At 43.1% G+C, this 25,720-nt stretch overlaps 1 protein-coding gene across 3 annotated transcripts in view; it reads right to left on the reverse strand.

Annotated features, from left to right (window-relative positions):
• Positions 1–25,720, reverse strand: part of GRIA1 (glutamate ionotropic receptor AMPA type subunit 1) — a 119,981-nt gene that overhangs the window by 16,346 nt on the left and 77,915 nt on the right. For all 3 annotated transcript variants that reach the window (XM_010399731.4, XM_010399732.4, XM_019286059.2), the window contains exons 8-13: positions 24,112–24,216; positions 21,906–22,016; positions 20,736–20,942; positions 19,242–19,612; positions 3,233–3,431; positions 2,492–2,739 (exon numbers count right to left, since the gene is read on the reverse strand). In XM_010399731.4, coding sequence (XP_010398033.1) covers positions 2,492–2,739; positions 3,233–3,431; positions 19,242–19,612; positions 20,736–20,942; positions 21,906–22,016; positions 24,112–24,216 — 1,241 coding nt within the window. The remainder of the gene's footprint in view (positions 1–2,491; positions 2,740–3,232; positions 3,432–19,241; positions 19,613–20,735; positions 20,943–21,905; positions 22,017–24,111; positions 24,217–25,720) is intronic.

The raw sequence follows: 25,720 nt of genomic DNA on the forward strand, positions 1-25,720 counted from the left end.
TGAAATTTCTGCCCTCTCATCACTGCCCTTCTCACTGCCTAAATGCAACTAAATTTTAACATCTGGAGGCCAAAAGAATTTCAAAGCCAGATTCACCTAGTAGGAAGAAGTAACTTGTTTTAGCAGTCCAAGAGACCAAAAGGATGTTCTGAAAGGGCTCTTTGCACGTATTGCCATATGTGGAATTATTTCTGGATTTTCAACCTTGTTTTCATTCATCTGTGGCAACATCTTGGCATTGTTTGCCCATGTAGAAGCAAGAAAAATACATGGTGAACGCTCACATAGTATCTCTCTAGGATTCTTTCCTAACTAGCCATCCTAAATGCAGGAAAACTAGTTTAGCTACAATGCCCAGCTTCTAAAACACACCTGATAGAAGATAGGCCTGGGTCACAAACCTCCTGCAATCCTGGCTCAGAGCTTTTACTCTGTGGATGGAAGTGAGTGAAGATGGAGACTGAGAGAGAGACAGGCTGACCGTGCTGGACAGACGCCTCATGATTGTCACCTTGCTCAGGGCAACCTCTCACGTGCAGGACCCCAGGGGGAAAACAGACACTACATGAGGACTGTAGGGAACTACTGAGATTAAAACAATTAAAACAACAGGAACAAAATGGACACAATGGGACAAAAACCAGACAGGAACTGTTCCAAAGAAACACCATCGGATGGAAAATCAAGCATTCCTCCTTTGCCATTAGGCCCATAAGAAATTTGTTCTACATGCAGCCAGGATGAGAAAGAGGAAACAGAAAGAAATGTTAGGAATTTTTGGAGTCATGCCTAGCAGAGGGATGTTTGGAGTTGCAAAGGTAAAATGATTGATGCGATTTTCTTTCTTGTGGTTTATTTTTCTTAGAAGTATGAAAAATGGCTCCTTCACATGCCAAAAATTACAAGACAGGTAGGATGTCGTTGTTTGTTCATTTTTATAATATTGAAATTAGGATTCAAGATTGATGTTAAATAAATTATTAATTAAATAGAATCAGCCCTGTATCCTAATTTCCATATTTGCAAGAGTAAAAACAAACACTGGAAAGTGTGCAACAGAAAGCATCTCAAAGCTGTGAGAATATGTCCACCTTCAGCTGGAGGAGCCTGAGTCATTTCAGAGTCCGAACTGCACTGGATGCAAGAATTACCTTCTGGACCATGTGCTCTGGTGCTTCAGGTTGTCACCTGCAGCAGGTCACATTCGTTTCTCTAAAGATAATGGTGATATGGGAAGTGCTGAATCGAATGTGAGCTGACCTAAGAACTGTAGTAATCAAAATCCTTGGGTCTCACCCACTACCAGCTGATACACCTTTGATTCTTTGGGCTGGCTTTGGCTTGGACACTGTGTGACCAGACAGATCCTTCTGCAAATGGTCATCTAGTAATTTTCTGGTTTCCAGAAATCCAGAGATCATGGATTAAATGTCTCTGCATGGGGTTATGTTAGCAAACAAATGTAAGGCCACACATACACTTCTGGTCAACATGTTTTCATGAATAAAAAAACTCAGGAATTAATTAAATACATTGGAGCATCATGCTGATTACTCAAAGCTACAGCTCCCGAGAATTTACTAAACCATTGCAACTCATGTTCCTCATGATTGTAATGTGAGGAATTGGCATGACTGCTGCCAAAAGGAACCACACTTCTGATGTGTCCAAGATCACAATACCAGTCTGTGCATGGTGGTAATGCTGTTCTGAGCAGGTCAGTTTTCATGATGGATGCTCATGTCCGAGAGTGTGGCTGTATGCAGTGCCCAAACTCTGCTACAAACTCAGGCCTGGGTTTGCGCTCTTAAAGAGTTCTTCTTTTTAAAAGAAGGTCTCTGAAGATATTTCACAGGCCACTAGGCAAAGACATGTGGCAGCTGCAGGTCTGGACTCAGAAATGCAGAGTTTGCACCCCTTTGGACTTTCTATAAATTTGGTGCTTGCTGGGATCTGAATTGACTCAGGCAATGAAAATGCCCACCCTTTGCAGGGCTTTTCAAAATGGGCTTCCCACCTCTTCCAACCAGCATTTCATTTTAGGAAACACCAAAATGCTTTCCCCATGAGAACTCCCTCTGCAAGCATGGATCCAAGCCAGGGTAATCCCATACTCTTGCAAAGCTGTGCAGTTCACATGGCACAGGATGAGCGTCCCTTCCGGAATAAAGCTCTGTGAAACCAATGGTTACACCACAGCAGCCCCCTGCCATCACCTCATACAGCAGACACATTCATAGCAAATGGATCAGCCAGGATCCAGTTTCCAAATGCAGGGCTTGAAGAATTAGTCACTCCCATTGCTGCTCAGTGGGAGCCGGGCATTTTACTTCCCTGCACATCACACTGAGTGGTCACACCCCTTTTCCTCCACCTCCCCCACCTCCTCGCCCCAAGCTTTCATGATTAACATGGCAATGGAGATTGAACTGTGTGCATACATTGATTTGCTGGGTGGTTTGGCAAAAGGAAGCAAATCCAAGCTACTTACCTCAGCGCAGACCCCTTTGGCGTTGCAATACCATAGCCTTTGGAGTCCAAGTTACCTCCCACCTTCATGGTGTCGCAGGGCTTGCGCTGCTCGATGTACTCGTTCATTGTGGACTCCAAGAGGTATGCATACTTCCCTTTTGACTTCCTCACCCGGATCATCCCCTCTTCCGTTGTCCTCACAAAAACGGAGGGCTCGGCTGACTTCATGTATGTCCACATCTTCTCAAACACTGCTATTTTGGATCGCTGCGTAGGACAGCAGAAACCCAACAGAAGCGTTAACAGAGGTTTGGGCGTCCCCTGGGATTTCCAGCTTGGACTGAACACACACCCACACATCAAACGGGCCAAGGAAGCCAAAAGGGGTAACAGGATTACCACTTCTGCACCAGGGCCCAGACCAATCCCTCATTTTCTGGCCCATATTTATGTACGGAGTGATTTTGCAGATCAAACCAAGGGCAAACCAAGCTGGAAATCTGGAGACGGTTTCATTTGGAGTTGCTCAGAGAAGCTCCTCAGTAATGTGGGGAAGCACATGGATATTCCATATTTGTGTTCACAACTACAGAATATCACCTGCACTGGAGTCACTGCCAATCTTCTGGCAGGCCGTAACATGGTGAGGGGACGCAAGTGAAAAAAACCAGACCTGAGCTGAGAACGGGAGAGGACAGACCTGGAGGATGGGTCAAACAAGAAGCTAAGAAAAATGTTTGCATTAAAGTTTCCTTTTTACCCTAAAAAATTCTTTAGTGGAGCCAGCTTCCAGGGTCCCATAAGCGATTTCAGTCTGCTTGGCCAAGTCCTCTGCGCTCTCGATGGGAGACACCATCCTCTCCACGGTGAGGAAGGCAGCCAGGTTAGCTGTGTAGGAGGATATGATGATCAAGGTGAAGAACCACCAGACGCCACCGACTATGCGGCCAGAGAGAGACCTGGGCACAGAGAGGAGAGTCAGACAGGAGGAGGGTGAAGGTCTAAAAGGTGCAGCTTGCTCTTTCAGGCCCATCATTTATGTGACCATTTACCCAAAGTCACTCTCCAGCCACTTCCAAGGAAGCCAGAAGTCTGTCTCAGTTCTTAATTTACTTTTAAAGGTGTTGATGTAATTAGAGTGGAAATAAAAAATTCACAGTGAAAAAATATTAGCAATAAACAGAGAGAATTTTCTTTGATTTTCAACTTCTTTCAGAGCACAATATTAAGACATGGAGATAGTTATGAGAGAGTTGAGCTGGGCAGGGGACAATGCCCACCACCAATATCTCTGTCAAGGTCTCTGTTGTACCATGTACCCCTGGCAGGAAGGAACACCAGCATGGAACCAGACCAGACACACAGCCCAGCTGTGATCTTTTGGTGAGCTGCACCAATCATCTGAAGTTTAAAAAACAACCCCTGTGTTTTTCTGCAAGACATATTGAAGCTCAGAGAGGAGTTACGGTCTTAATGAATAATTTGCCTACTGACATTCTCTCTTTTGTATTCAGCAGATGGTTAGACAAGATGTTCATAATAATGCTTTAAAATCTAGGTGTTTTGTACTGTCTGCAATCAAATAGCCAATTAACTGTAACCATTCGATAGCTATAGAGGCAGATAAGTCAAGCAGGCATTAATTAATATTAAAATATTTTCAAATAATTTTTAAGAGTGGAAGATGATTTTAGAATGATGTCAGTATTCAGGCATTCTGTCTAAATTATTTATATGATCCGTCTCTAGATGCAGAGCACTGTCCCAGACAGAAGGGAACACACAATTCTGTTTGATAAAACCAGACAGCCTGACTAAGGGGGACCCGCCTGTGAGAAACATCATTTATTTCTCCATGGGGGACCATGTTTCACATTGTCTTTCTGCTGATCTGAGTCACTCTGCAGAAATATGGTTTATGGGATGGTAACAGAGACATCCCAGTCCAGCTGGGGGCTAAAAGTTAGGTGAGATAAATGCGACCATCTTGCTTCCCATCTGCAGAGAACACTCAGCCTGCAGGACTGTCAGCACATACAGCTTTACCATTTGTTTCATATTTGGAGAGGGACTGGGGAGGGAGGCAGCTATAGATTCAACTCACACATCTTCAGATTGATGAGGAAGGGGAAGAAAATTAGTCTGGATGATGTGTGCTCAGGGAAGGAAGCGCTCAGAAAAGGCACAGAGGCATTAAACAAAAGTAACCAGATAATGTCAAATACAACAATCTCTGCTGATGAAGGCCACTTTGAGCTGGCAAAATCCATTTGCATGGCAAATAATCACATTCATCTCCAGCTGCAAACTATACAGCCCTTCCTTCCTGATGAAGCTGGGATATTTCTGCGACTCATTTCAATCGCTTCAGCTACAGTCAGGCGGATTCCTGCCTCCAGACCCTCGACATCCTGGTGGTATTCACCACCAGCTAATCCCAGGGGGCTGCCTGCTGTCAGCTGCAGATGGCTTATGCTTCCCAGCTTCACACCTGGCACTGACAGCATGGAAAAGTAATTTTGGGGTGTTGAGCCTGGATGGTAACAGAGAGGGCTGGGGGAAGAGGGAGAAGGGGCTGTTTCTTTCCCCTGGGAGATAGAAGGATGCAGACAGGATTCATGTGTCCATCATAGACCAGCCCCATCTGGGCTGTCTCTGCTGCTGGTGCTGGTCATTCCTCCTCATGGCACAAGGAGGGATGTGCTCACTCTCACAGACTGTGGAGGAAAGGAGAGGAGGTCAGCAGCTTGCTAGGACTGCCAGCATGGCTGGGGCCTCGTGTGTGTGATGTTTTGTTGCAGACACTGCTAGTGGGCAATGTTTTCCCTCATTGCTGGATTGACTTGGAGCTGGAAGCTGTGAACCAAAACTGCTGAAATGCACAGCAGAGAAAACACTCAGCACATGGGATCTACAGGACACGGCCCTTTTGCTCCATGGCTGTGCAACATTTAGCACAAGGGAGAGCTGGCCGGTGATGGAGGCTCTGGAAGGACAGAGGAATTCAATAAAGAATGTAATGATAGTCATGATAAACATCACACAAGCAGATGTGATCCCCTGTGACACCCCCACGGCTCAGGAGCAGTGAACACTGAACAGAACAAGGTGGATTTCTCTTGTCTGTTTAGACTCCAAGCCAATGCCTGTTACTGCTGACCATGGCAAGTGCTTGGAAAGGCAATACCTGTCAGCACCTTGCTCTGCTGCTTCTGTAGACCCAGCAGAAGAACCACAGTGCCTCCATCACGGGACACATTTGCAAAGTGCCTTTGTAATTTAGGAGATAATGTCTGATTTCTGGAAGTGACTTCAAGACTAGGGAGCTAAAAGCCTGGTCAAAACCCACTGAGACTTAGAATTATGTTTATGCTCCAGTAAACACAGCCACAGAGGAGTAGATATATCTCATGCTTTGAAGTCACTATGAGGTTTTGAAAGTCTCACTCTGGAGCTAGGTAACAAAAAATGACCTTGCACCTGACTAACAGAAATGTTCTGCAGCTTGAGCCCTGTCTCAAGTTCTTTTCTCTTCACTGATGGGCGCTATGGGGTTTAAATCCTCTTGCATGAGGTTGTGTCCCTGTACCTGTTCAAGCATAACATGAAGGAATCAGCTCCCTGCTGAGTGGAAATGAGTCAGTAACTCTGCAGAGCTAAGGGGAGATGGAGCACCCTGGTTAGGACTTTAAAGATGTGCTAAGGTTCAGATATTTGGATCTATTTGACCTCTGGATTAATTAATGTTCATTATTACAGTAATCCTTGCAAATAGCAGGGTCTAAAAAAATTGGGCTAAAATAAGCAAGGGTAACAGCATAAGAGGCTTTAATGAATGGCTAATTCTGGGGTGTAAAAAGGGGTAAAATATCTGAATAGACCAGACTGTACATTTTTCAACCTGTGTTATTTCTTCTGCACCTAGACTCTTCTTTCCTACATAGTCTAAATTAAGATAACTTGGTTTCTTCTTCTATCCCTGCCTGTGCTGTGTAAAATATCACACATCTCCCCACTTTTCTCCCTGGCTTGGGATCCTGCCTATCTCTCACAGAACTGGCAAGAACAGGATGCTCCTTTCCATCATTACCCTTGCAGGAATAAGTAGTAAATACTCTAACCTCATTACCCACAGTGCACAATCTACTTAAAATTAGAGCTGGCTGGGAACCAAGATTTCAGGACCGTGGAAAACTCTGAAATTGTAAATAAAACCTTAATATTCTCATTTGGAATGCAAAGATAACGGTTGCAAGTGTCCTCTAAAAGTAGCACTCTGAAAATGATTGTTTTGGGTCTACCCAAGCTTTGCCTTTTGCTATTACTTATAGTTTAATTTCTGAAAGGCTAAATGGTATAATTTTTAACATGGTAAACAATTTTGTTTCTGCTTTCTCATTACAAATAATTTTCTTTCAGCTTTTATAATACATTAAATTCTTACCTACTGCATGCATAATTTAAAAGATAATTCTGAAATGTGCTATTTTAAATGGCCCTAATAAAAATACTGCAGATGACCAAGCTGAAAGTAATAATTTTGATTTTCTTACTTACATTTGCTTTTCTTACTTACTTTATTTTCTTACTTTCCTTGTAAAAGCAACTGCATTTTGCTAGCAGAAAACAGAAGGGAATTGTAAGTTCCCTTTGTTCTCATGAAGAGATTAATTTTAATGTTTTAGTCTTAGCATTGATGGATTCATACAGAAATAGAAAATCATGCAGCTATAATCTCATTTCTTAAAACAAAATGCAATCCTTGATCAAACAATTTTCCCTTCGATTTTATCCCTCATGGAAGGTAGGAAAAGCTGGCAGGAGTTTGCCTCTGCTTTGCCATCTATTAGAAAAGAACAATACATTTTTGCAAAACCATATTAACAAGATCATCAGAAAGTATACAGAGTAAACCTCATTGGAAAACTGTTCAAGCACCCTCTCAGTTCTCTCCCACTTCTCCCTTCCCCCTCTTCAAATCCATTCCTTACGGAGAATTACACCTAAACTGACAGTGTTTTAATTAGAAGAGCAAATCTGGGATTCTGAAGCCATAGTTGCTTTGGGAGGATTTCCCAGATTTGCTGTTAAATTCAAGTCTAATAAAGGCTCACTTACTCAACTGCCATATTTGTCACTGAATGAATTTATGCAAAACTGTTGAAAGAAAAGCTCTTCTGTGCCTGTGCTACTGATTGTGGGTCAAACCCACTTTTGGTCTCCTACCTACACAGAGCCTCTGATCTCCAACACTACTCTGTGAATTTGGTACTGATCTTGATGATTCCATGGTTCTAGCTGAAATCTGACTCAAGAGTGGATTAATTGCATGCATTTTGCACCACTTTTGCTCTTATTTTAAGCAAATTTTCAACATCAAACTCTGTCAATGTAAAGAGCTTTGCTTTTCCTCTGTGTCACAGACCATCTGGCGTGATTGGTCTCACCACTTTCCCTCCATCTCTGACACAAACCCCAGATTTTCTCAAAAGGCAAAGGAGGAAACTCAGTGTGGGGTTGTGGAGCTGGGATCAGCTCTGGGTGCATCCATCAAGTGCAGACCTCAGAGCTCTTATCCTCTTACTCTCTGCTGTGCCATGGAGAGTTTTGAATGAGCTAACAACTGTTTGCCACAAAATTCAAGGGATTATAATGCAAGTTTCTCTGTACATGCTGCATTACTAATTTTCTTGCCATATTAGTTTGCTTTTACTTATTACTGAATCCCAGCTCCTGGTACAAGAGTCTGGAGTCATGACTGCAATGCTGGGTTTTAACATGCAGGGTCAGGAAAACCCTTACAAATACAGAAGTAAGAATGTTTTCCACTGATATTCTCGTTTACCTCTCCCAGAGGTACAAATTCCTTCTTCCTCTCTCACAACTTTTCTACAGTGCTAAGAGCTGCATATTTTGGCTCCCTGTGGGTAACATTAACCAGGGAGACAGGGTAAGGAAGCTGAGGGTACACAGGTACTGGGAGTCCCATGCTGGCCCTGTCCTGCTTTTCTTTCTCTAATTATTGTTTAAAATAAATAAATAAATAAATAAACAAATAAATTAGAGCTTCTTAACTTTTGTATATGGGCTGGAGATCTGCTCTTGTGATCTTAGGCAAATCCTGCCAGTTCATCTGACCCCCAAAGCCAACATGTTGGAAGGAGGCAGTATGGATTATGGAATCCCAGCAGAAGTCCCTGTAAGAAGGGGCCTTGTGGATGCTCACTGTGTAAATATTGCATCAACTGAATGTAATCTCTGCAAATACACAGAATCTCCCAGATTCAACAGGGGGATGTATATCTGTGAGGCGTTAATTATAAATCATGGTTTATTTACTGTTTCTTTCCGCCTAAACTAATGGCTTTGGACAGCACTGTATGCTCCCTCTCCTACTGTTTCATCTCTTCTTTTGCAGAATATGTTGGCACTTTTTTCCCCCTTCAATTTCCCTTTAATGGGCAAAACCTCATTCTGAAGTGAGTTCTCCTGCTTAGTCAGAAATGCATCATGCCACTTGTGGTTCTCCAGTCATTGGGCCTTGGATTACTGCAGTGCTAAGTATAAGCATGACTGCATGGAGCAGCTTTGTGCTGTTTTCAAGACATTCACTTAGCATTTTGACAGGCAAGAGGTGCCTAAGCCTAATCAGAGGACTGGGCTTTTCTGTTCCCTGTGAAGCCCTGCTACTTTATGGGATCCTGGACAGCTTACTTCATCTCTCTAATTTAGTTCCCAGCTGTGGAAGAGGATGAAACACATTTATGAACCTGTCCTAGGTGGGTGGCCTGAAGCGCTGGCCACTAGGTGGAATTTACCTCTGAGCTGCTGCTTTGCCCAATTCCCCTTCCTGAGACACTCAATCCCAACAGGCAGAGGCAGCATCGAATGGGCCCAGCCCTGCAGGGGTGATGTGTGCACTCAACAGTACTTTGCAGGTTGTGCCCTTGTGTGTCCTCAACTGATCCAAAACAACGCCTGTGGATACTCAACAGACACAACTCACCTGCTCAGCTAGTGGGGTGTTGGAAGCACTAGATGCCAAGCAAACCTGGATTGACATGGGCAGCAAGCCCGCTTCAACTTCAGCAGGTCCCATGAAAACTCTCCAACAGGGCAGAACTGCAGGACTGAGGTAAGTCCTTCACTCGAGGGACTTGCCATCCCTGCACAGCATCCCTGGCTGCTGAAATGAGATGTTTAATCCTAAAAATGCAGGATAACACACTCAACTCTTCCAGAGGGCTGCTAAAAACAGTACAAATGCAGGGCTAGGATAGAGGGATGATGTGGAACACTAAGAAAAAATAAGAGTGTAGTTGAAAGGCAGAGAGGTAGATCTGAAGACAGGCACCGTCATCCTCTGAAGTACAGGCACAGTGCGCCTCTCCCCACTGCAGACAGGGTGGTTTAAGGGATGAATGTTTAGATAGTGGTTTGCTGAGAAACACGTGGTCAATTTGGGCTGCTTGGCAGCTCCAGAGAAAGGCAAAGTCATCCCTCTTCTGCTATTTTGCCAGCTGATGCTACCAGGAATAAAACCCCAACTCTTGTCATGCCTTTGTGCAAAAATTTCACTGTAAAAAAGGCTCTTCATGTATTTTTCTCACTCTGATGACATTTGTTCACTTTGCTGAGAAAAACTCACAAGGTGACAAGCATAAAATTTTGTCAGAAGTAGTTGCTGGAGAGCCCCAGGAGATTCATTATTCAGGAACTTCCTCAACCTCAGGTGGCCCCAAATCTAACAGCACTCATCCATCTTTTTGAACAACAGCTTATTGTGCCAGTGTCCTTTACTGAGTTGCTGTGTTCCATATGCTCTCCCACAGTCTCTTCTTCAAAGTCTACTTGATGAAAAAGCTTTTTTTCCCCAAAAGATTTAATATGTTTTGGATTATATGCCATCAGTTCTTCATTTTTTTCAAGATCCTCTTTAGCCATCTACATTTGCTCACATGAGAGCTCTGTTTCTGAGACTTCTGGGCAATAATGCTACAATAACCTACTTCAGACTTCTTCCAGGGTGTCTTGCCTTGGTTCATTTTGATTTTTTTTTTTCCTGTCTTTTGTCAGATTTCCCAATCCGATGAGAGAAAGGCTTTGCTCTGGAAGGGAGAGTATTTTCTGTACTGGAAGATATTATCTCTGAGCAATATTTCCAAATATTCCCTTTATTTTCTCTCTCATTTCTAATTTAAAATGTGATTCCTCACCAAGAGTGTACAAGTGGGATTTTCTCTAGTTTCACTTTTGAGCCTTTCTTTTTTGTACAGGGACATACTATATCTCTTGTAGAAGTGGTGAGGAATGAATCTGCTCCCCCCCAGACAGTGTTTTTAGAAGAGCTTTATGTGCGCAGATGTGCCCATCTTTTAACATTAAAACTCCCAAACTGTGAAGGGAAGACATGTTCAGTGTTTCTGCTGCCCCTATTTCACCTGCTAAGATCCATTTGGTGATTTTTAGAATTTTTTGTTAAGGCTTCAGAAGCACTGTTGAGATGAAAAGCTGCCTCCTCCTTCTGTTTCCCTCTCTGCAGCCTCAGATTTTGCTTCTTATTGCAAGCTTCAAGAAATGAGACAGATGAGAAAATTCCTCCTGTGGGAGAGCATCCTTTGCACTTGACTCCTGCAGCTGGACCCTTGTGGACTCTTCATCACGTCTCCCACCTATATACAGGGTACAAGTACTTATTTTATTGCTTTTCCCTTTCACCATATGAGGACTCATCTCCTTCCTTTCTACTCCTCTGTTCACACACTCGCCTTCTATTACTCCTCATCAGAGTGTGTTGGGAGAATTCATTAGTGTATATAACATGCTTTGAAGTTGTCCAAATAACGGTGATGTAACACTTTTGCACTTCTATAGACTCTTTTATCTGAAGATCAAAGTAGTAAGTTATGATTACCATGATTGGATTATTGCTGCTTAGCCTTTGGATCTGAGGGTAAGCAGCAACTCTTCTGGGTAGGCACTAATCAGAATTACTGCGTGATTTTATTAAATAGATTGAATTCCATCAAGTGTGCTGCTGCTGTTTAAGGAAAGGGCTGCATGCACGAGCTGTGTGCCCTTTTCTGCCATCTGAGCATATGAATCAGCTGCTCTCCAGCTGCTCCTTTGATCCCCGTGGAAACAGAAGGAAGACCAAGACAGCCTGGAGGACTTCAGAGGTGACACCATGCTCTGCTGTCTCCAGCTCCAGACCCCACCCAAGCACACAAGGATTTTGTCCCGATTTCTTAGCACGACCCACATTCTGCTTTTCCCACTTACTCGGCTTCCTCAAGCCTTTCACAATGGATAACATGGTACCTCTGTCTTGTTTGAACAAATCTGTTTTCACCTGCTAACAACCTTGGGTGTTATAGTGCACATCATTGTACATTGCACATTACATTGCACACACACATTCGGTGTACGAATGAATTCCCGAACTTTTACTGAAAAGAAATAAGGTGCTTCCGCAGTTATAAGGACAAGTAGTACGGATAAAATCTGAGACAAAAGCAGAATAGGTCCAATAAATGCCAAATTCCATTGGAATAAAGGCAGAACTCTGAGCCTCCCAGTGGAAGGCCAGCTGTGGGGATAAAATCAGCAAAGAGCAGCTGTGGATGCTTTTTGTGTTGTGAGCCAGAGCAATTTCAACAGAGGAGCTCAAAGCTCATTCGACTGTGTATCCAGTGAGTGTGCACATGATATCTCAGTGCTGATAAAAGTAATGTACATCGTATGGAAGAGTTATTTAAGCAGGGCTTCCCTGTGAAAACATGCTCAGGGCTTCCCATCTTAGCTACAGTATTTTTTTGGAGTGCCAACATTAAAGCAGTGTGTGACAGGCAGCCTTGCCGAGGACACCACCTGAGGGAGATGGAGGTCGTTCAGCTCCTCACAACCCTTATTCTTTGACAAAAACACTTGGCAGTCGACCTAACTATTAGAGAGACACAACCATGCACAGTCCTGACTGCAGACCCCAGCTGAGCTGACTGCTCAGGAATAACTTGTTATCGAGAGGAAAGGAAATGAAAGAAAGTCTTCTTTTACAGCTTCTCTTACTGACTGAAAATCAGCAAGTCCAAGTATAGCATAATAGGGGGTCCCTGGAGGCTCAGAGAGTCTCCTGCTGCACTCAGGGAGAAGGTTGTAAGCGTCAGGAGGCAGCCCTGTAAATCTTAGTGCTCCTCACAATCCTGAGCCAGTGTCCACCATTAGAAACCCAAGCAGCACATGCCAGTTCCATGTCAGGGATCACAGAATGGTGTGGGTTGAAAGGGATCTTAAAGTTCATTTCATTCCAACCCCGTGTCATGGGCAGGGACACCTCTCACAGGTTGCTCCAAGCCCTGTCCAACCTGACTGAACTTTTCCAGGGATGGGGCAGCCACATCTTCTCCGAGCAACCTGTGTCAGGGCCTCACCACCCTCACAGAGAAGAATTTCTTCCTAATATCTATTCCAAATCTACCCTCTTTCAGATGCCCTAATAAAACTTCCCAAGATTAAAAAAAAAAAAAAAAAAAGAAAAAAGGGTAATGCACTTTCCCCCCTGCTATTTTCAACTTTGTTTTCAGCGAGAAACATGGCAAACATTTATTTAGTCCTGAAGAAAGAAATTGCAGAAGTATTTTTAGGCTAATATATCTGCTTTTAGATGAAGTATTTGATGACTTATTTTAAACACAGCTGGTGGAACGATTAGTGAATCTGTCACTCAATGGGGAGAGTTTCAGCAAATTTCTTGCTGTACTCCAGCAACCTCAGTGCTGAAGGCCCGAAGTCAGAGCTGTGGGAAAGTGACAGTGCCTGACAGGGAAAGCACCCTGAGGAAGTAGCTTACAGGTCAGTGGGAGAAGCATTCATTACCTCTGCAGCATTTAGACATTTTCAGGTGGAGGAACGTGCAAATTCAAGAGACTAATTTTTGCTTTACAGAAGAAATTGCGTCTTCCAACAATGCTCTTTTGGCTGGTTATTGCCTCCTTCTGAGTCCTCTGTATCCTTCAGTATTTTCCCAAATGAAAAAAAAGGGATAGCAAGGATGACTATTTTAAAAGAATTTCCATTTTCCCCTGGCTGCCACACTCTGGTTGCTATGGAAGTGCGCAGACTCCAAAGGGGACTGTTTAGTTGGATATTGTGCAGTTTGTCAAGCTGTTCCTCTGGTGAGTCACTTTCCCTGGTTAAGTGCATTTTAGAAATAAGTGTGGTCATCAGTTCCTGGTGATTTGCAAGTGCTGCTGTTACCCTGTGACCTGAATTTGCTCTCCCTGGACATAATTAACTCTGCCAGCTAGAGATAATTGCAACATCATTTGATACACTTTTATAAGGAAAGGAGACTTTTCCAGAAGCTGAAGTCCTGATTTTCTTACTTTTATGCTCAAGGAAAGTCAGCTCCCTGGTTCAAGCAAACCACCACCAATAAATGAACCTGAGCTTTGTCCCCACAGAACCATCAAGGTTGGAAAAGCCCTCTGAGATCATCGAGTCCAGCCATGACCACAGCACTGCCATTACAGTTCACCATTAAACCGTGTCCCCAAGTGCCACATCCACACACAGTTTGAACACTTCCAGGGGTGGCAATTCCACCACTTCCCTGGGCCTGTTCCAATGCCTGACCACCATTCCAGTGAAGAAATTTTTCCTAAACTCTAATCTAAACCTCCCCTGGTGCAATTTGAGGCCATTTTGAAGGCAGATGCTTGGAGAGTCAGAGAAGACGCTTACTGAAATCAAGAAGAGTCATCAGATAAATACCCCTGCTCAGCCTTCTTTTCAGGAAGGAATTAAATTCCTTTTGATTGCTAAATGCAGCTGGTTCTAATTTCTCTAATTCTAAATTTTTAGCAAAATAAGTAAGTACCCTGCAAATGTAAGTTTACAAAGGATGGAACAGAAATAATTTCCTTGAAAAAGTCCAAATCAAACCTCTCACCAAAAAAAACCCCTCAAAAACCCCTGCAACATTTTTTTTTTTTTTTGGTCTAATCAATTTCTGATTTAGATTTTGCCTCAAAACTGGATAAAACCTTTCAGTACTGGGAAGATCTTGACAAAATTTAAAAGTGCTGCTGTCTTTCAAAATCTGAAGTCTCCTGTGACTTCTTCCAATTGGGCTAAAGGGAAATGTAAATAAACAGGAAAAACAGCAGAGGAAAATGCTCAGCATTAATTACAGGTACATAATAAATACCTTGTTTGCTCTTCCCCAGACAAACCACTCTGATGGAGTGTGGCAGAGAGCCCGAGGAGCGCAGTGAACATGAGCACACTGTATAGATCAGCCAGAGCGCTGTTTCCATGTCACAAAAAACAAATAACAACGTCCACAAGATGCCTATAAATAATAGATTGTATCTATTGACTGGAGAGCAGCCAGCATCTATCTCTCTCCTTCCTGCCTGGAAGTGCAGCCATTCATCATCTCTGCCAGCAAACCTCCCTGCTCAGCACACCCAGCCCTCCCAGCCGGGGGTCACTGCTTGGCACAATCCACTGCACCCTGCAAAGCCTCTGGGTCTGGACTCTGCAGGCAAGTGAAGACCCTGTTAACTCTTTGTCCCAAGCCAGCTGGAGGGGGGATTGTACCTTGTGCCACATCTCCTTGCACACATTAAACCCCACAGTCTTTCGGGCACACTGGTGTGACCCGACCATTTCCCAGCAGAGGTCCCTGGTGGTGCCTTGCACAGAGGAGCACAGAGTCTCTCCCTGCTCGTGCAGCCCTGCTGATGCTCCCAAAGCATCCCCTGTCAAGCCTGGCTCTCTCTCAGACACAGATGGGATGAAAGCTTCATCCACCATTTCACTCCCAGCATAGGCTGACCACGACATCTCCAGCTCTGTTCTCAATCAGACAGATTATTATGAGTGATTTCAAGCTGTGTTGTCCAGGTATTGTGACAAGATACCCTAATGTGTCAGGATATGAGTAGGCATTTCCCTTCTACTCACAGTATATTTTGGTTTGAATTCAAAATATGTATATTTTTTGTTTCAACGATAAAGAGAGGTCCCAGGAAGCTGGGCTAATTTTTGGAGATCTTTAATTTTCCTCTGTCAGGGCACAAAGGATGTCTGCATTCACTAGGGGATATTGTGTGATATTTATCCACCTGCTGAACTTGAGATGGGACAAGATTCCTAAAATCAACTCAGCTGAGAGTAACTGTCTATTCTATCTCATGATATCTTCAAATGGAGAATAAATGCCTTTCTGGAAGATCTGTTTTAACCAAATGTGTTTCATTTTAGTCAAACATAAATTTTCTGAGTCACAGGAAGAGTAACGCGATTAAATTTAATAGTTTCCAATATATAAGAAGTCTCTTTTGGGCTCAAACCTTATGAAGCAACACATTTTATGATAACAAAAAATAGAAGATCAAGATAGGAAGCTGACAAGAGATGCTATTTTGCTCCCTGTTTTTCCATCCTTTTCACAACAGTCAAATTATTTATTTTGCAGAAAATGATGGAGAAGATGAAAAATTCTCATGCCTTGTTTTGCTGCAGAGGAGGTTGGGAAGCCCAAACATCCCCACAGTCTCCTTCTCAAAGGCCTTGAATCCATCCTAAGTGAGGAATGGCAGCAACATGCTGGACTTTAGCAAGGTCCTACTCTCCACAGCTGCTACACACTGCAGTTATTTCAAGCTCTGAAGACAATTTATCAAATTACAGTTCTGAAAATGGTACAGTGTGAGTCATATTTACTTCACATTTCTCTTTCCGCAGGCTCTCGCTATTGGCTGTGAGTTATTTATTACCTCTGATGCCTGCTCTGAGAAGCTCCTTTCTGGGTCTGTATTTCACATTTAATGAGTGCTTTTGCAATTTCATGACCGTTTTCTGAAGCTAAGGTGGCACTTTGCAAAGTCTAATGGTTTATAGCCCGTTTCAGACTTCACTAATTCCTGCTTGTCACTATGGAATTGTGCACAGCTCCGAGCTGTTGTTTCTCCCCAACCCTACTGTGTTTCAGTCCATGTTTTGAAAGCTTTAAGGGCAACAATAGGGGCTATCTCACCTCAGCCAGGAAAAATGAGTCCATGTGGTAGGGACTGTTCCACACCCAGTGGGGCCACTGGTCAGTGATGGTGCAGAAGGTGGACCACACACTCTGGTGGGAAATGTCCGAGAGCTCACAGCCTCCTTGGGCGGAAGCCATGCATCCACCATCCCTTTATGGATTCGGAGGGATGGATTCCAGCTCATGCTCATGCTCCAGCATCCAAAGGCACAGCACAGACTGGCACCAGCTCCAGCTGGGATTCTCCAAGACTGGCTACTGCCTGCCCTTTGTCACATTCACCCTGTCAACACCTAGACATGAAGGCTTCAGAGAATCAAGGACACCAGTTGACCACCTCCAAAGAGGCTATGAGCAGGTAACCCACAGCTCTGCTCTCTCCTGGCCATCCACAGGTCACCAAATTCACAGTGTGTCTTTAAAGTCCTTGGTAGGTTGTCCCCAGTGTACTTAAAAGCCTGTTTAAAGCCCTGCCTAGTAAGAGTGTCCTTAAAAAGGACAACACTTTCCTTCAAAAGCAAATTTTTGTCTCTTTGGGGGATTGAAGTTCCCTGGGGACTGGTCTGAGACTGAGGAATGCACATTTACAAGAGCAAGTTACTGCTGCAAACCCCACCACCCGCTGTGCTGAGTGATGTGTCTGCGGTTTTGATCTTACTCTTTTTGTAATGATAAATACACAGTGGCATATGCACTTAAAACAAGCACACTCTGGAAAAAAAACAAACCTCCAGACAAATTTCCCCTGCTTCTTTCAAAAAAAAACCTGAAATAAACAACCCAAAACCTCTACAAAAACAAAATACACCCCTGCACTTGCTCCTTTCTGCTGGGGAGAGAATGAGGGAACAGATGTATAACAGAAGCTATTTATGATGGCTAATGCATTACTGGGGAGATGCTGAGAGATAGTAGTGATAAGTTTAGAAGCAACTACATAGGAAATATATTAGAATAGAGCAGATATCCCCACCTGCCCACAGTGTCATTCTACCAAGTGTTCATTTCTAAATGATGTGCCACAGAAATCCTGCACTGGGTTCATTTGAAAAATACATGTGAAATACAGAGCGCACTCAGAGCCCTTCTGCACAACAACATCCTACAGAAATTCTCACTCTTCTGCTTCCTGCACAGAAATGTCCCTCTTCCCTTACAACCGTATCAAGGAGCTGTACTCAGAGTACTGAGAGTTGTAATAATTCCCGTATTTAATTTTTAAATTTTTATCATCTTGCCAATAGCTGTAGCAGTCAGAAACTGCTCTTGTGTTCCATGGGAAAATATTGGTTTAAATGAAATTGTAATTTTCATTATCAGGATGATTAAATCAACGACATTAAAATAACAATGACAGAATCATTCTCATTTCCCATTCCAAAGCAAAATAAAACAACACTTTGAAATGGTGATTCAAAGCATGTTATTTAGCTAGAGCAAATCTTGTTAGCTGAATCAAACCCACTGATCTTTCCCTGACACTTTTCATTAAAGATGTTACCAAATTTGCTATTATTCAAAGCCTCATCTTTTCACCTCTCCATGCTCCTCCTTGGATCAGAAGCCACCTATTGAAACGACCCCAAAGGAAGACATTCTCTTTCCTAAATAACAATAAAGATGATAAGAACAACAATGAGAATAAAATCACAATAACCTGATCCTAACGCACGGGGCTGGTTACAAGACTGCAATAAAGTTGAAATTTCCTCTGCTGGGAAGGCTTTCTGAATTCTCTGCCTGGCCTCCAAATAACCAATGATCAGATAATAAAACATATTCATAAAGGCCGTCACTATCAAAGTGCCCTGCAGGCTGTTATTTCCCTGCTATCACAAGCTCATTAACATTTGGATAAATTGGCATCTGATAGCTAACAAGCTGATGCCCAGTCTTCCTTGCCATCCCAGGGGAGCTGTGCTGAGCTGCATGGAGTTACGTCCTCTTGTTGATAGAGCTGTGCCTCCTTCTCATCCCCTGAGCTTTGATGACACCACAGCAGGCTGGAAATCAACCTCTGCCTACTGTCTTCACCCCTAAGATGGGTATTTCTGGATGAAACTTCCTTTGAAGAGAAGGGAGACAAAGCCCCCAAAAGGAAGAAAAATTATCTAAGTAAATCACAAGAGTCTGTCACCAAAAAGTCCCTTTAGGAACACTTTGGGTGTTGGGTCCTACTGAACTTTCAGGCAGCAGAACTACTGGCTGAAATGGGAAGCAGGATGAAACTTGGTCTTTCTCTAACCTTTCTAAAGGCCAGTAAGAATTAAACCACTCATTGTGCTCCATAATGTTTGACACAGACCATATAACCTTTCATTGGGCACCTACTGTATTATTTCTCCCTACTTTGCTGGAAGTTTTCATCTTCCCTATAATGCTAGAACCATCTTATTTCTACTAGCAACAAAATAAATGACTGACAAAATTTGATTGCAATTGGGTGGCTTTAGAAAAGCTTGTTATAATTTCTGTAAATTCTCTCCAAAGGACTCCCCAAAGATAAATTTAAATGGTGTTTTCATGGTGTCAAGTTTGAGGTTCCAAGTTCACAGCTGTGAGACCTGTGAACCTTTGGATCCTTTCTGAGTCTGTAACCGATTCACAAAACTACACTATGGTTCAGGAAGGGAGATCAAAGTAGAACCTGTTCAGCTTCAAAGCACGCAGAAAGATTAAACCACACGAACTGGAAGAAGGTTCACTGGGAAAGGCAACCCACCTTGGAGAAATATCACATCCTTGCTGCATGAAAGCTCCCAGGGAGAACCAGAGGCTGTTGAATATTCCAAACTCATTTGTCTGGTCATTGGCTGGCTGGTCCCGTCCTTCCTCGAATTCCTCAGTGTGCCACTCGTAAGGGCTGAAGCGACTCACCAGGAAGAGGACAACGCTCACTCCAATGTAGGCGAAAACAATGCACATCCATATCTCATAAGCCAAAGGATCCAGAAAGGAAAAAACTCCTGGTTTGGACTTTTGAGGTTTTTTTATCATTATTGATATACCTAAACTCATGAACGGTTTAGAAAAGTCTATCACTTCTTCTCGAACCAGGGTGATGGTTAATGGTGCCACAGCCACATCCGCCCTCTGAAAAGGAGACAGAAAAGAGATTTGCAGACTGAGAAGGAAATATATCTACTAACTGCAGTGTACAATCCTTTGATCTCTGTTTAACCTCATTATCTCAGAAGAAATCAGACAAAACTAATTCCAAGAAAAAGGTTAAAAAGGAGAAGCCCATAATATTGGTGGATTATTTCCATTTTATCGCTACTGATTACCAGATCTGTTTTGAAATCACAGCGCTTTCTTTTTGCAGCCGCCCAGCTCCTCTCATCTGATTTATCCACTGATGTCACAGTCTGATGAAGATGATTTTCTCTAAAAGAGCTTTATCATTCAGACATCAAAAGAGGCAAGGAAAGGCCAATCTCCTGAAAAAGGATGTCAGGATGTTTACTTCCATCAGGAACTGTTTTTTGATTGCATAGCTGATGCAGGAGAAGCGGAAAAATGTTCCAGCAACATTGATGTACACTCTCCACTAATTTTGCAATCCATCTTGGAAATGGAGAGGGAGATTGAAATGGCTGGCAGCATTTACAGTGGAGCTACCATCAGGAGACGGATCATCCCTGCTCCAACACAGTGTCGCAGCGACCTGGGAACTGATGGTCCCTGCATGGTAGGGAATGGGAAAATTAAACCCCTCTGTCTGAGGGATGACCTAAGTATCACAGAGTATGAGCTACCAGGCCAAACCAGGTTTAGAAGTATAGGGTGCAGGTGTACATTCCTGATGACGGAAATGAGTGGCTGGACAGAAAGTAATCTTGTCCTACCATTCACCACTCATGTGCTGAGTGTTAAAAATCTTTTTCTTTTTTCATCCTGCCATTATCATGCAAATATAAAATAGAGTAAAATTTGGAGATTCTGCCCATGGGAAAGTATGACCTTTCAATACTTGTTCTTCTAAAAATGTAAAGAAAAAGAATCTTGGAACTGTTGAAAGGAAACGTTTTGACATTTCCATAGGCACAGAATATGCTGTCTCTCCCTAAATGAAAACATTTTACTTGGGCTGATTGTTTGAGCTGCAGTCCTCTGGAGAGCTCAGGCTGACAGAGCGCAGGACTCCTTCTAACTCTGGCGCTTGAGCGTGTTCCCAAGTAGAACTAAACGTCTTAGGACAAGGTTGGAAACTCACCCCATAAACGAGTTCTCCCACCATGCCGTTCCAGGTTTTGGTGTCGGGGTCCCGGGCTCCGTACTTGCCGTCACGGACGATCTCCAGCCGGTAGTGGTAGCCCACGTGCTTGGCGATCTCGGCGGCCAGCTCCACACAGTAGCCTTCGTACCGCTCGTTGCCCTCAAACTGGTTGGCATTCTTCTTGAGCATCACATACGGGTCCTCCTGGCACACAGAAGAGAAACATTGAGCCCCACTCCACATCCTGGAGGCACACACCAGCTCTAGCCCAGCGTCTGCTCCCCCTGCAAAGCTCTAGCTTTGTGTCCCTGTGCCAAGGGACACAGCCAACACACTATGGGTTTATTCTAGAAGGTACAAAGTGTGATTTTTTTATTGTGGCATATTCTTTTTATTCATGCAGGATCTGTGCGCAGCTCCTGCAGCGATGGACCTGAGGAGAATGGAGTAGCTTGCAGGATGTGGGCAACAAACCTTTCAGTGTAGTTCTGCATGGGGTATTTAGGATATCTGAGCTGTGAATTTTTAAAGACATGCCTGCCTGTGTGGGCACAGGGAGAATCAAATCTGCTGGACAGGAGAGAGCCTTAAGGTGTTTAACTCAGTTTGGGTATTGTGTCTTCTCTGCAGACTCCCAGTAAGCAATCAACAAATTAGTAACATTTCATGTTGCTGCAGGGTACGTGTACACAATGACACAATACATGATACCCACATTATGGGGTACCTATTATTCCTTCATGATTATAGTGGAGATTTGCTTTAAAAGCAATGATTCAGCCTCTCTGAACAAAACAGCTTATCCTTCCCAAAACTGCAGCCCCCATTCTGTGGGATAAGTACAAAGCACAGGTACAATGTTCCTAATTTATCTGTGTTGATGCCTCTACTCTCTTGTCATAATCTTTTGTATTTTCTACACTTAAGCATGAGAGCTCTTTAATACCTACTTAATTATCCACAGCAATTTTCAAATACCTTTATGGAGCCGGCAGGAAACAGTAAGTGCTATTATTATTATTATTATTATTACTATTATTGTTATTATTATTATTGCTATTATAAAAATGATGTAATACAAAGAAGGGCACTTGAGTGGGAAGAGGGAGCCTGCACATCAGGGAGATGGGGGAGAGGGAGAGCTGGGATGGAAGTCATGGCACTTACTAGGATAGTCGTGACTATGTAGGTCCTGTTCTGGAGGCTCGTAGACTCGTTGCCACTTTGAGTATCTACGGCTATTGGGACAAGCTTCTCATCTTCATTCCAATAACCAATCTGCCCAATGCAAAACCAGGATTAATATGTCTTTGGAATATTAACCAAGATACAGTAGAAGGGTCATCCAAGTTGGATCAGCCTTCTCTGCATGTTTATACCCAGCCAGAGATCTCCTCTCCTTTTTCTTCATGTCTTTTGTGAGGGGGACAGGGAAATTCCCATCCCACTGTGCTTCCAGCCTGAAAATAATAATGTGCATGATGTGCTACAGTAGCACAGTGTTTGTATGCACATAAAAACACTTATCACATTGTTCTGGTGATTATTGCCATTCCTACGATGAGAGTTCACAATTTCCCCGTGTGATTTCCAAAAATAATTCTAATGGTGAACTTGCCTGCTGCATGTGCAGGTGCTAGAGGGTGATGAAAAGTTATCCTGTAGCTGAAAGCCTGCATGAATATAGGACTGATTGTTGAGACATCTTGAGACAACAGAACAAAAAATCAAGTCAGAAAAAAACCCCAATCCTCTGCCAGTGTCAAAAAGTTTGGGGTTATGAATAAACTGAACACTTGTAATGGGAATAACTCTCAGGTTAAATTCTGCTTAATAATGATTAGGGATTTGGGCTGATCCATCACTCCTTGTAGGTAAAGCAGAGTGCCACTGAATATCTCTAGGAAGATCATGGCTGAAGTTATCCACTTTGAGAGCTTAATTTTATAAGAGGTTTTCCATCACCTCATGTAAGTATGAAGCTGCCCGAACTCTGCTCATATGAAAGCAATTTCTTATCACAGTAAATGAGAAAGGGTATTAACCAGGGCATGACCAGGAGCCTGCTGATGGCAGATTAGAGATCACAACAGCTGAGCAGAAAAAGTCTATGCAGGCTTCTAATCCCTCCTCATTGCACAGACAAAAAGAACAGAGGGTGAGGAAAGAGCTCCCAAAGCTCTGCCCTAGAGCAACAAAAGTGGAGATGTGGGTGTTTGCTTTGCACCTCCAACCTGGTGGATCTAAAACACAATATGCATCATGGCAGTGATGTACATGTCTTCCAAACAAATATTATTTCTGACAGTAAGTACATAGAAAAATCAAGACATTCAGCCACTCAATTTCATCTCCTCTAGACTCTCTCCAGGCTGCCAACTTATTAAAGTTCAGAAACCCCAACTGGACATGATGTTGCCTTGGTCCTCTTATGAATACTTTGTAGTGGAGGAAGACTGCTTTGTATGTCTTCAAAATGACATTTCTATTATTTGTCAAAGAAAATTTGCCTTTTTCTACTGGACTGTGGGGGCCTTTGGTCTCACACCTGCTGCTCTCAGGTGTAAGTATAAATTTGAGATAGGGGCTGTAAATATGGAACTTTCATTGTTTACATTTTTCTTAGTTTCAAACAAGTTTTTTATCTTTCAGGGGACTGAGGAGATGCAGAGAATGCCCCATTCCAAAAAATGTAGTAGCTCCCCTTTATCAAGAAATAACTGAGTTATTCTCTGTTCTTCAAATACATGGTATCTAAAGTGGGACATAAGCACCCAGAGTCAGGTTTTCAAAAGGATTAGTGTTTCAAGGGCTTGGCATCTCGGAACAAGGCCAGATTTTTCAAAGAGCCTGGGATACAGAAAGGGATCAAGACTTCAGAAGAGCACAAAGGTCTGTGTAGCTATTGGGACGTGGCTAGTGGTAAAGCTTTTGTCACTTCAAGGAGAGCAGAATTAGGTCAGCATAAAGGGTTCACTTACAATGGTTAGGGCAAACAGCTTCTGCCTGGCTCTGCCTTTGTTTATCCTTGGAAAAGTGGGAGGGCAAAGCCAGGCTGTCCTGTAGCTGGGCCTGCACCAATGCGCTGTGCCAACAGCAAAGGTGAGCTGACCAAGTTTTACCATCCTGGAAAATCTTTGCCACACCTGAAATGCTCTTGTTGCTCTTGATAACACCTTCCAAATGTTGTATTTTTTTATCAATGTACCAGTCCTCCCTAGAGCTTGGCTTTACTCATGCCTAGAGCTGGGAATGCACTTGTTGTGACTCCACAAACATTCATGAGCAGGAGTGCCTGTTGACACCCAGCCACACTGCCACTCAAACATGGGCTGGAACCTGACACAGGATATTGGGTCACACTCTGCTTTACCTTTCTGATCCCATCATGTTTCATCTCAATCACGTGGAGGGTGTAGTTGGTCCTGCGTCCTTTCTCGTTAAACTGAACGTTGCCAGACAATCCTTCAAAACGGACCTTAAATACATAAATATCAATGAAGACAGCAAATTGGTCAGCTTGTCATGAAGCAGTGATTCAGCAGCACTGAGAGGGGAGGGGGAGAAGGGTGGTGAGTGCAGTCATTACTCTCAATTCCATGCAGGGGAGACAGCACATCTGCCTGAAACTGGGATTCCACTAAGGCTCGCTCTCCAGCATGCCTGGCTATGGTGAAACATAGATTTAGAAGAAACATAAAGATTTTGGTTATAGGCTAGCTGTGTTGAAATTAGTTAGAATAGGAAGGAATTTGGGCCCAGCTAGAGTTAATTAATAGTTAAGAGAGCTGGACCTGAAATGGGTTGTAAGATGTTAGTAACTGATTACCAAATAAGTGATGATCTGTCATTTGTATGTTTGCTTAGCTGTGCTTAGAACGAGGAACAGAAACATTGCTAAGTTGGTGTAGGGAACAAGGACAATTACCGATTTCCTCCCTTGGTGGGAACCCATCCAAAAGTCATGCAAGAGGAAACTTAGAGGTCACTAAAGTAATTAGGATTGTTAAAGTTCAGAGAGGCAAAAAGGTCAAAATGAGGAAGATGAGTTACTTCATCTTTTTTGGGACCACTGACCCAATTCAAGACCACCAACTCAATTCAGGACACACACTACGCATGCTTAATGACATTTAAGCTCATTTCCATACGAAGAGGAGAATGGGAGGTATTAATGTAATGAATATGCATTTGTATTTTGGATATTCATAATATTTGGAAATAAAAAGTGTCGTGTTTGCTTGGATTGGGGCCCTGCATCTTAGGGAGCTATCCCACGCAGTGCCTGGTGCCAAATAAAACATACACTTTCTAACTCTAAACTGTTAGAGAGTTTTTGTCTGTCTCAGTTGGATATCGATATTAGATCGATATTCATATTTTGGTAAATCACTGGCACAGCCATCCTCTTAACTAACTCATTTAAAAACCCTTTCTCTGAAAACTCAGTAGTTTAAAACTTAGCTCAGCCTGAGAGCTGGATCACCAATGTGAGCCCATCACCTCTTGGGATGTGACAGTGAGCTAAATCAGCTCTGAACGCCTTGAGTTTGTGGGGTTTGCTATTTTCTAAATCGGACCTGTAGTCAGGGTGAAGTAAAGAATTTGTCAGTTCAAATCAGGAACTGTAAATCAGGAGGAAATATGAAACCATGGCCACAGCTCCCAGCTGTCATCTTTTGATAGAGAGGAGTCTATAAGTTATCAAACAAATTTAATTACCTCTGCACCAGATTAATAAAATCCAACAATTTAGTATTGACATTTGCATAGGAAGCTTTGAGCCATAAATCTCTGCTGATAACACTGCCGAGCTGAAGTGATGCTCACATCACATCCCACACCCTGAACTTCTCCTTGCTGCAAAAGTGCCCAGACTGGAATGGAGAAGGGCTGCTGACTGGAATCACATACTGTCTGGGGACCAGGCAGTGGGGACCAGGAACATGGGAAAAAGAATGCAGATTTGGGTTTCTATGGAG

The sequence above is a fragment of the Corvus cornix genome, chromosome 13 (genome assembly GCF_000738735.6).
Source record: "Corvus cornix cornix isolate S_Up_H32 chromosome 13, ASM73873v5, whole genome shotgun sequence".
In the NCBI taxonomy this organism is placed as follows: domain Eukaryota; kingdom Metazoa; phylum Chordata; class Aves; order Passeriformes; family Corvidae; genus Corvus; species Corvus cornix.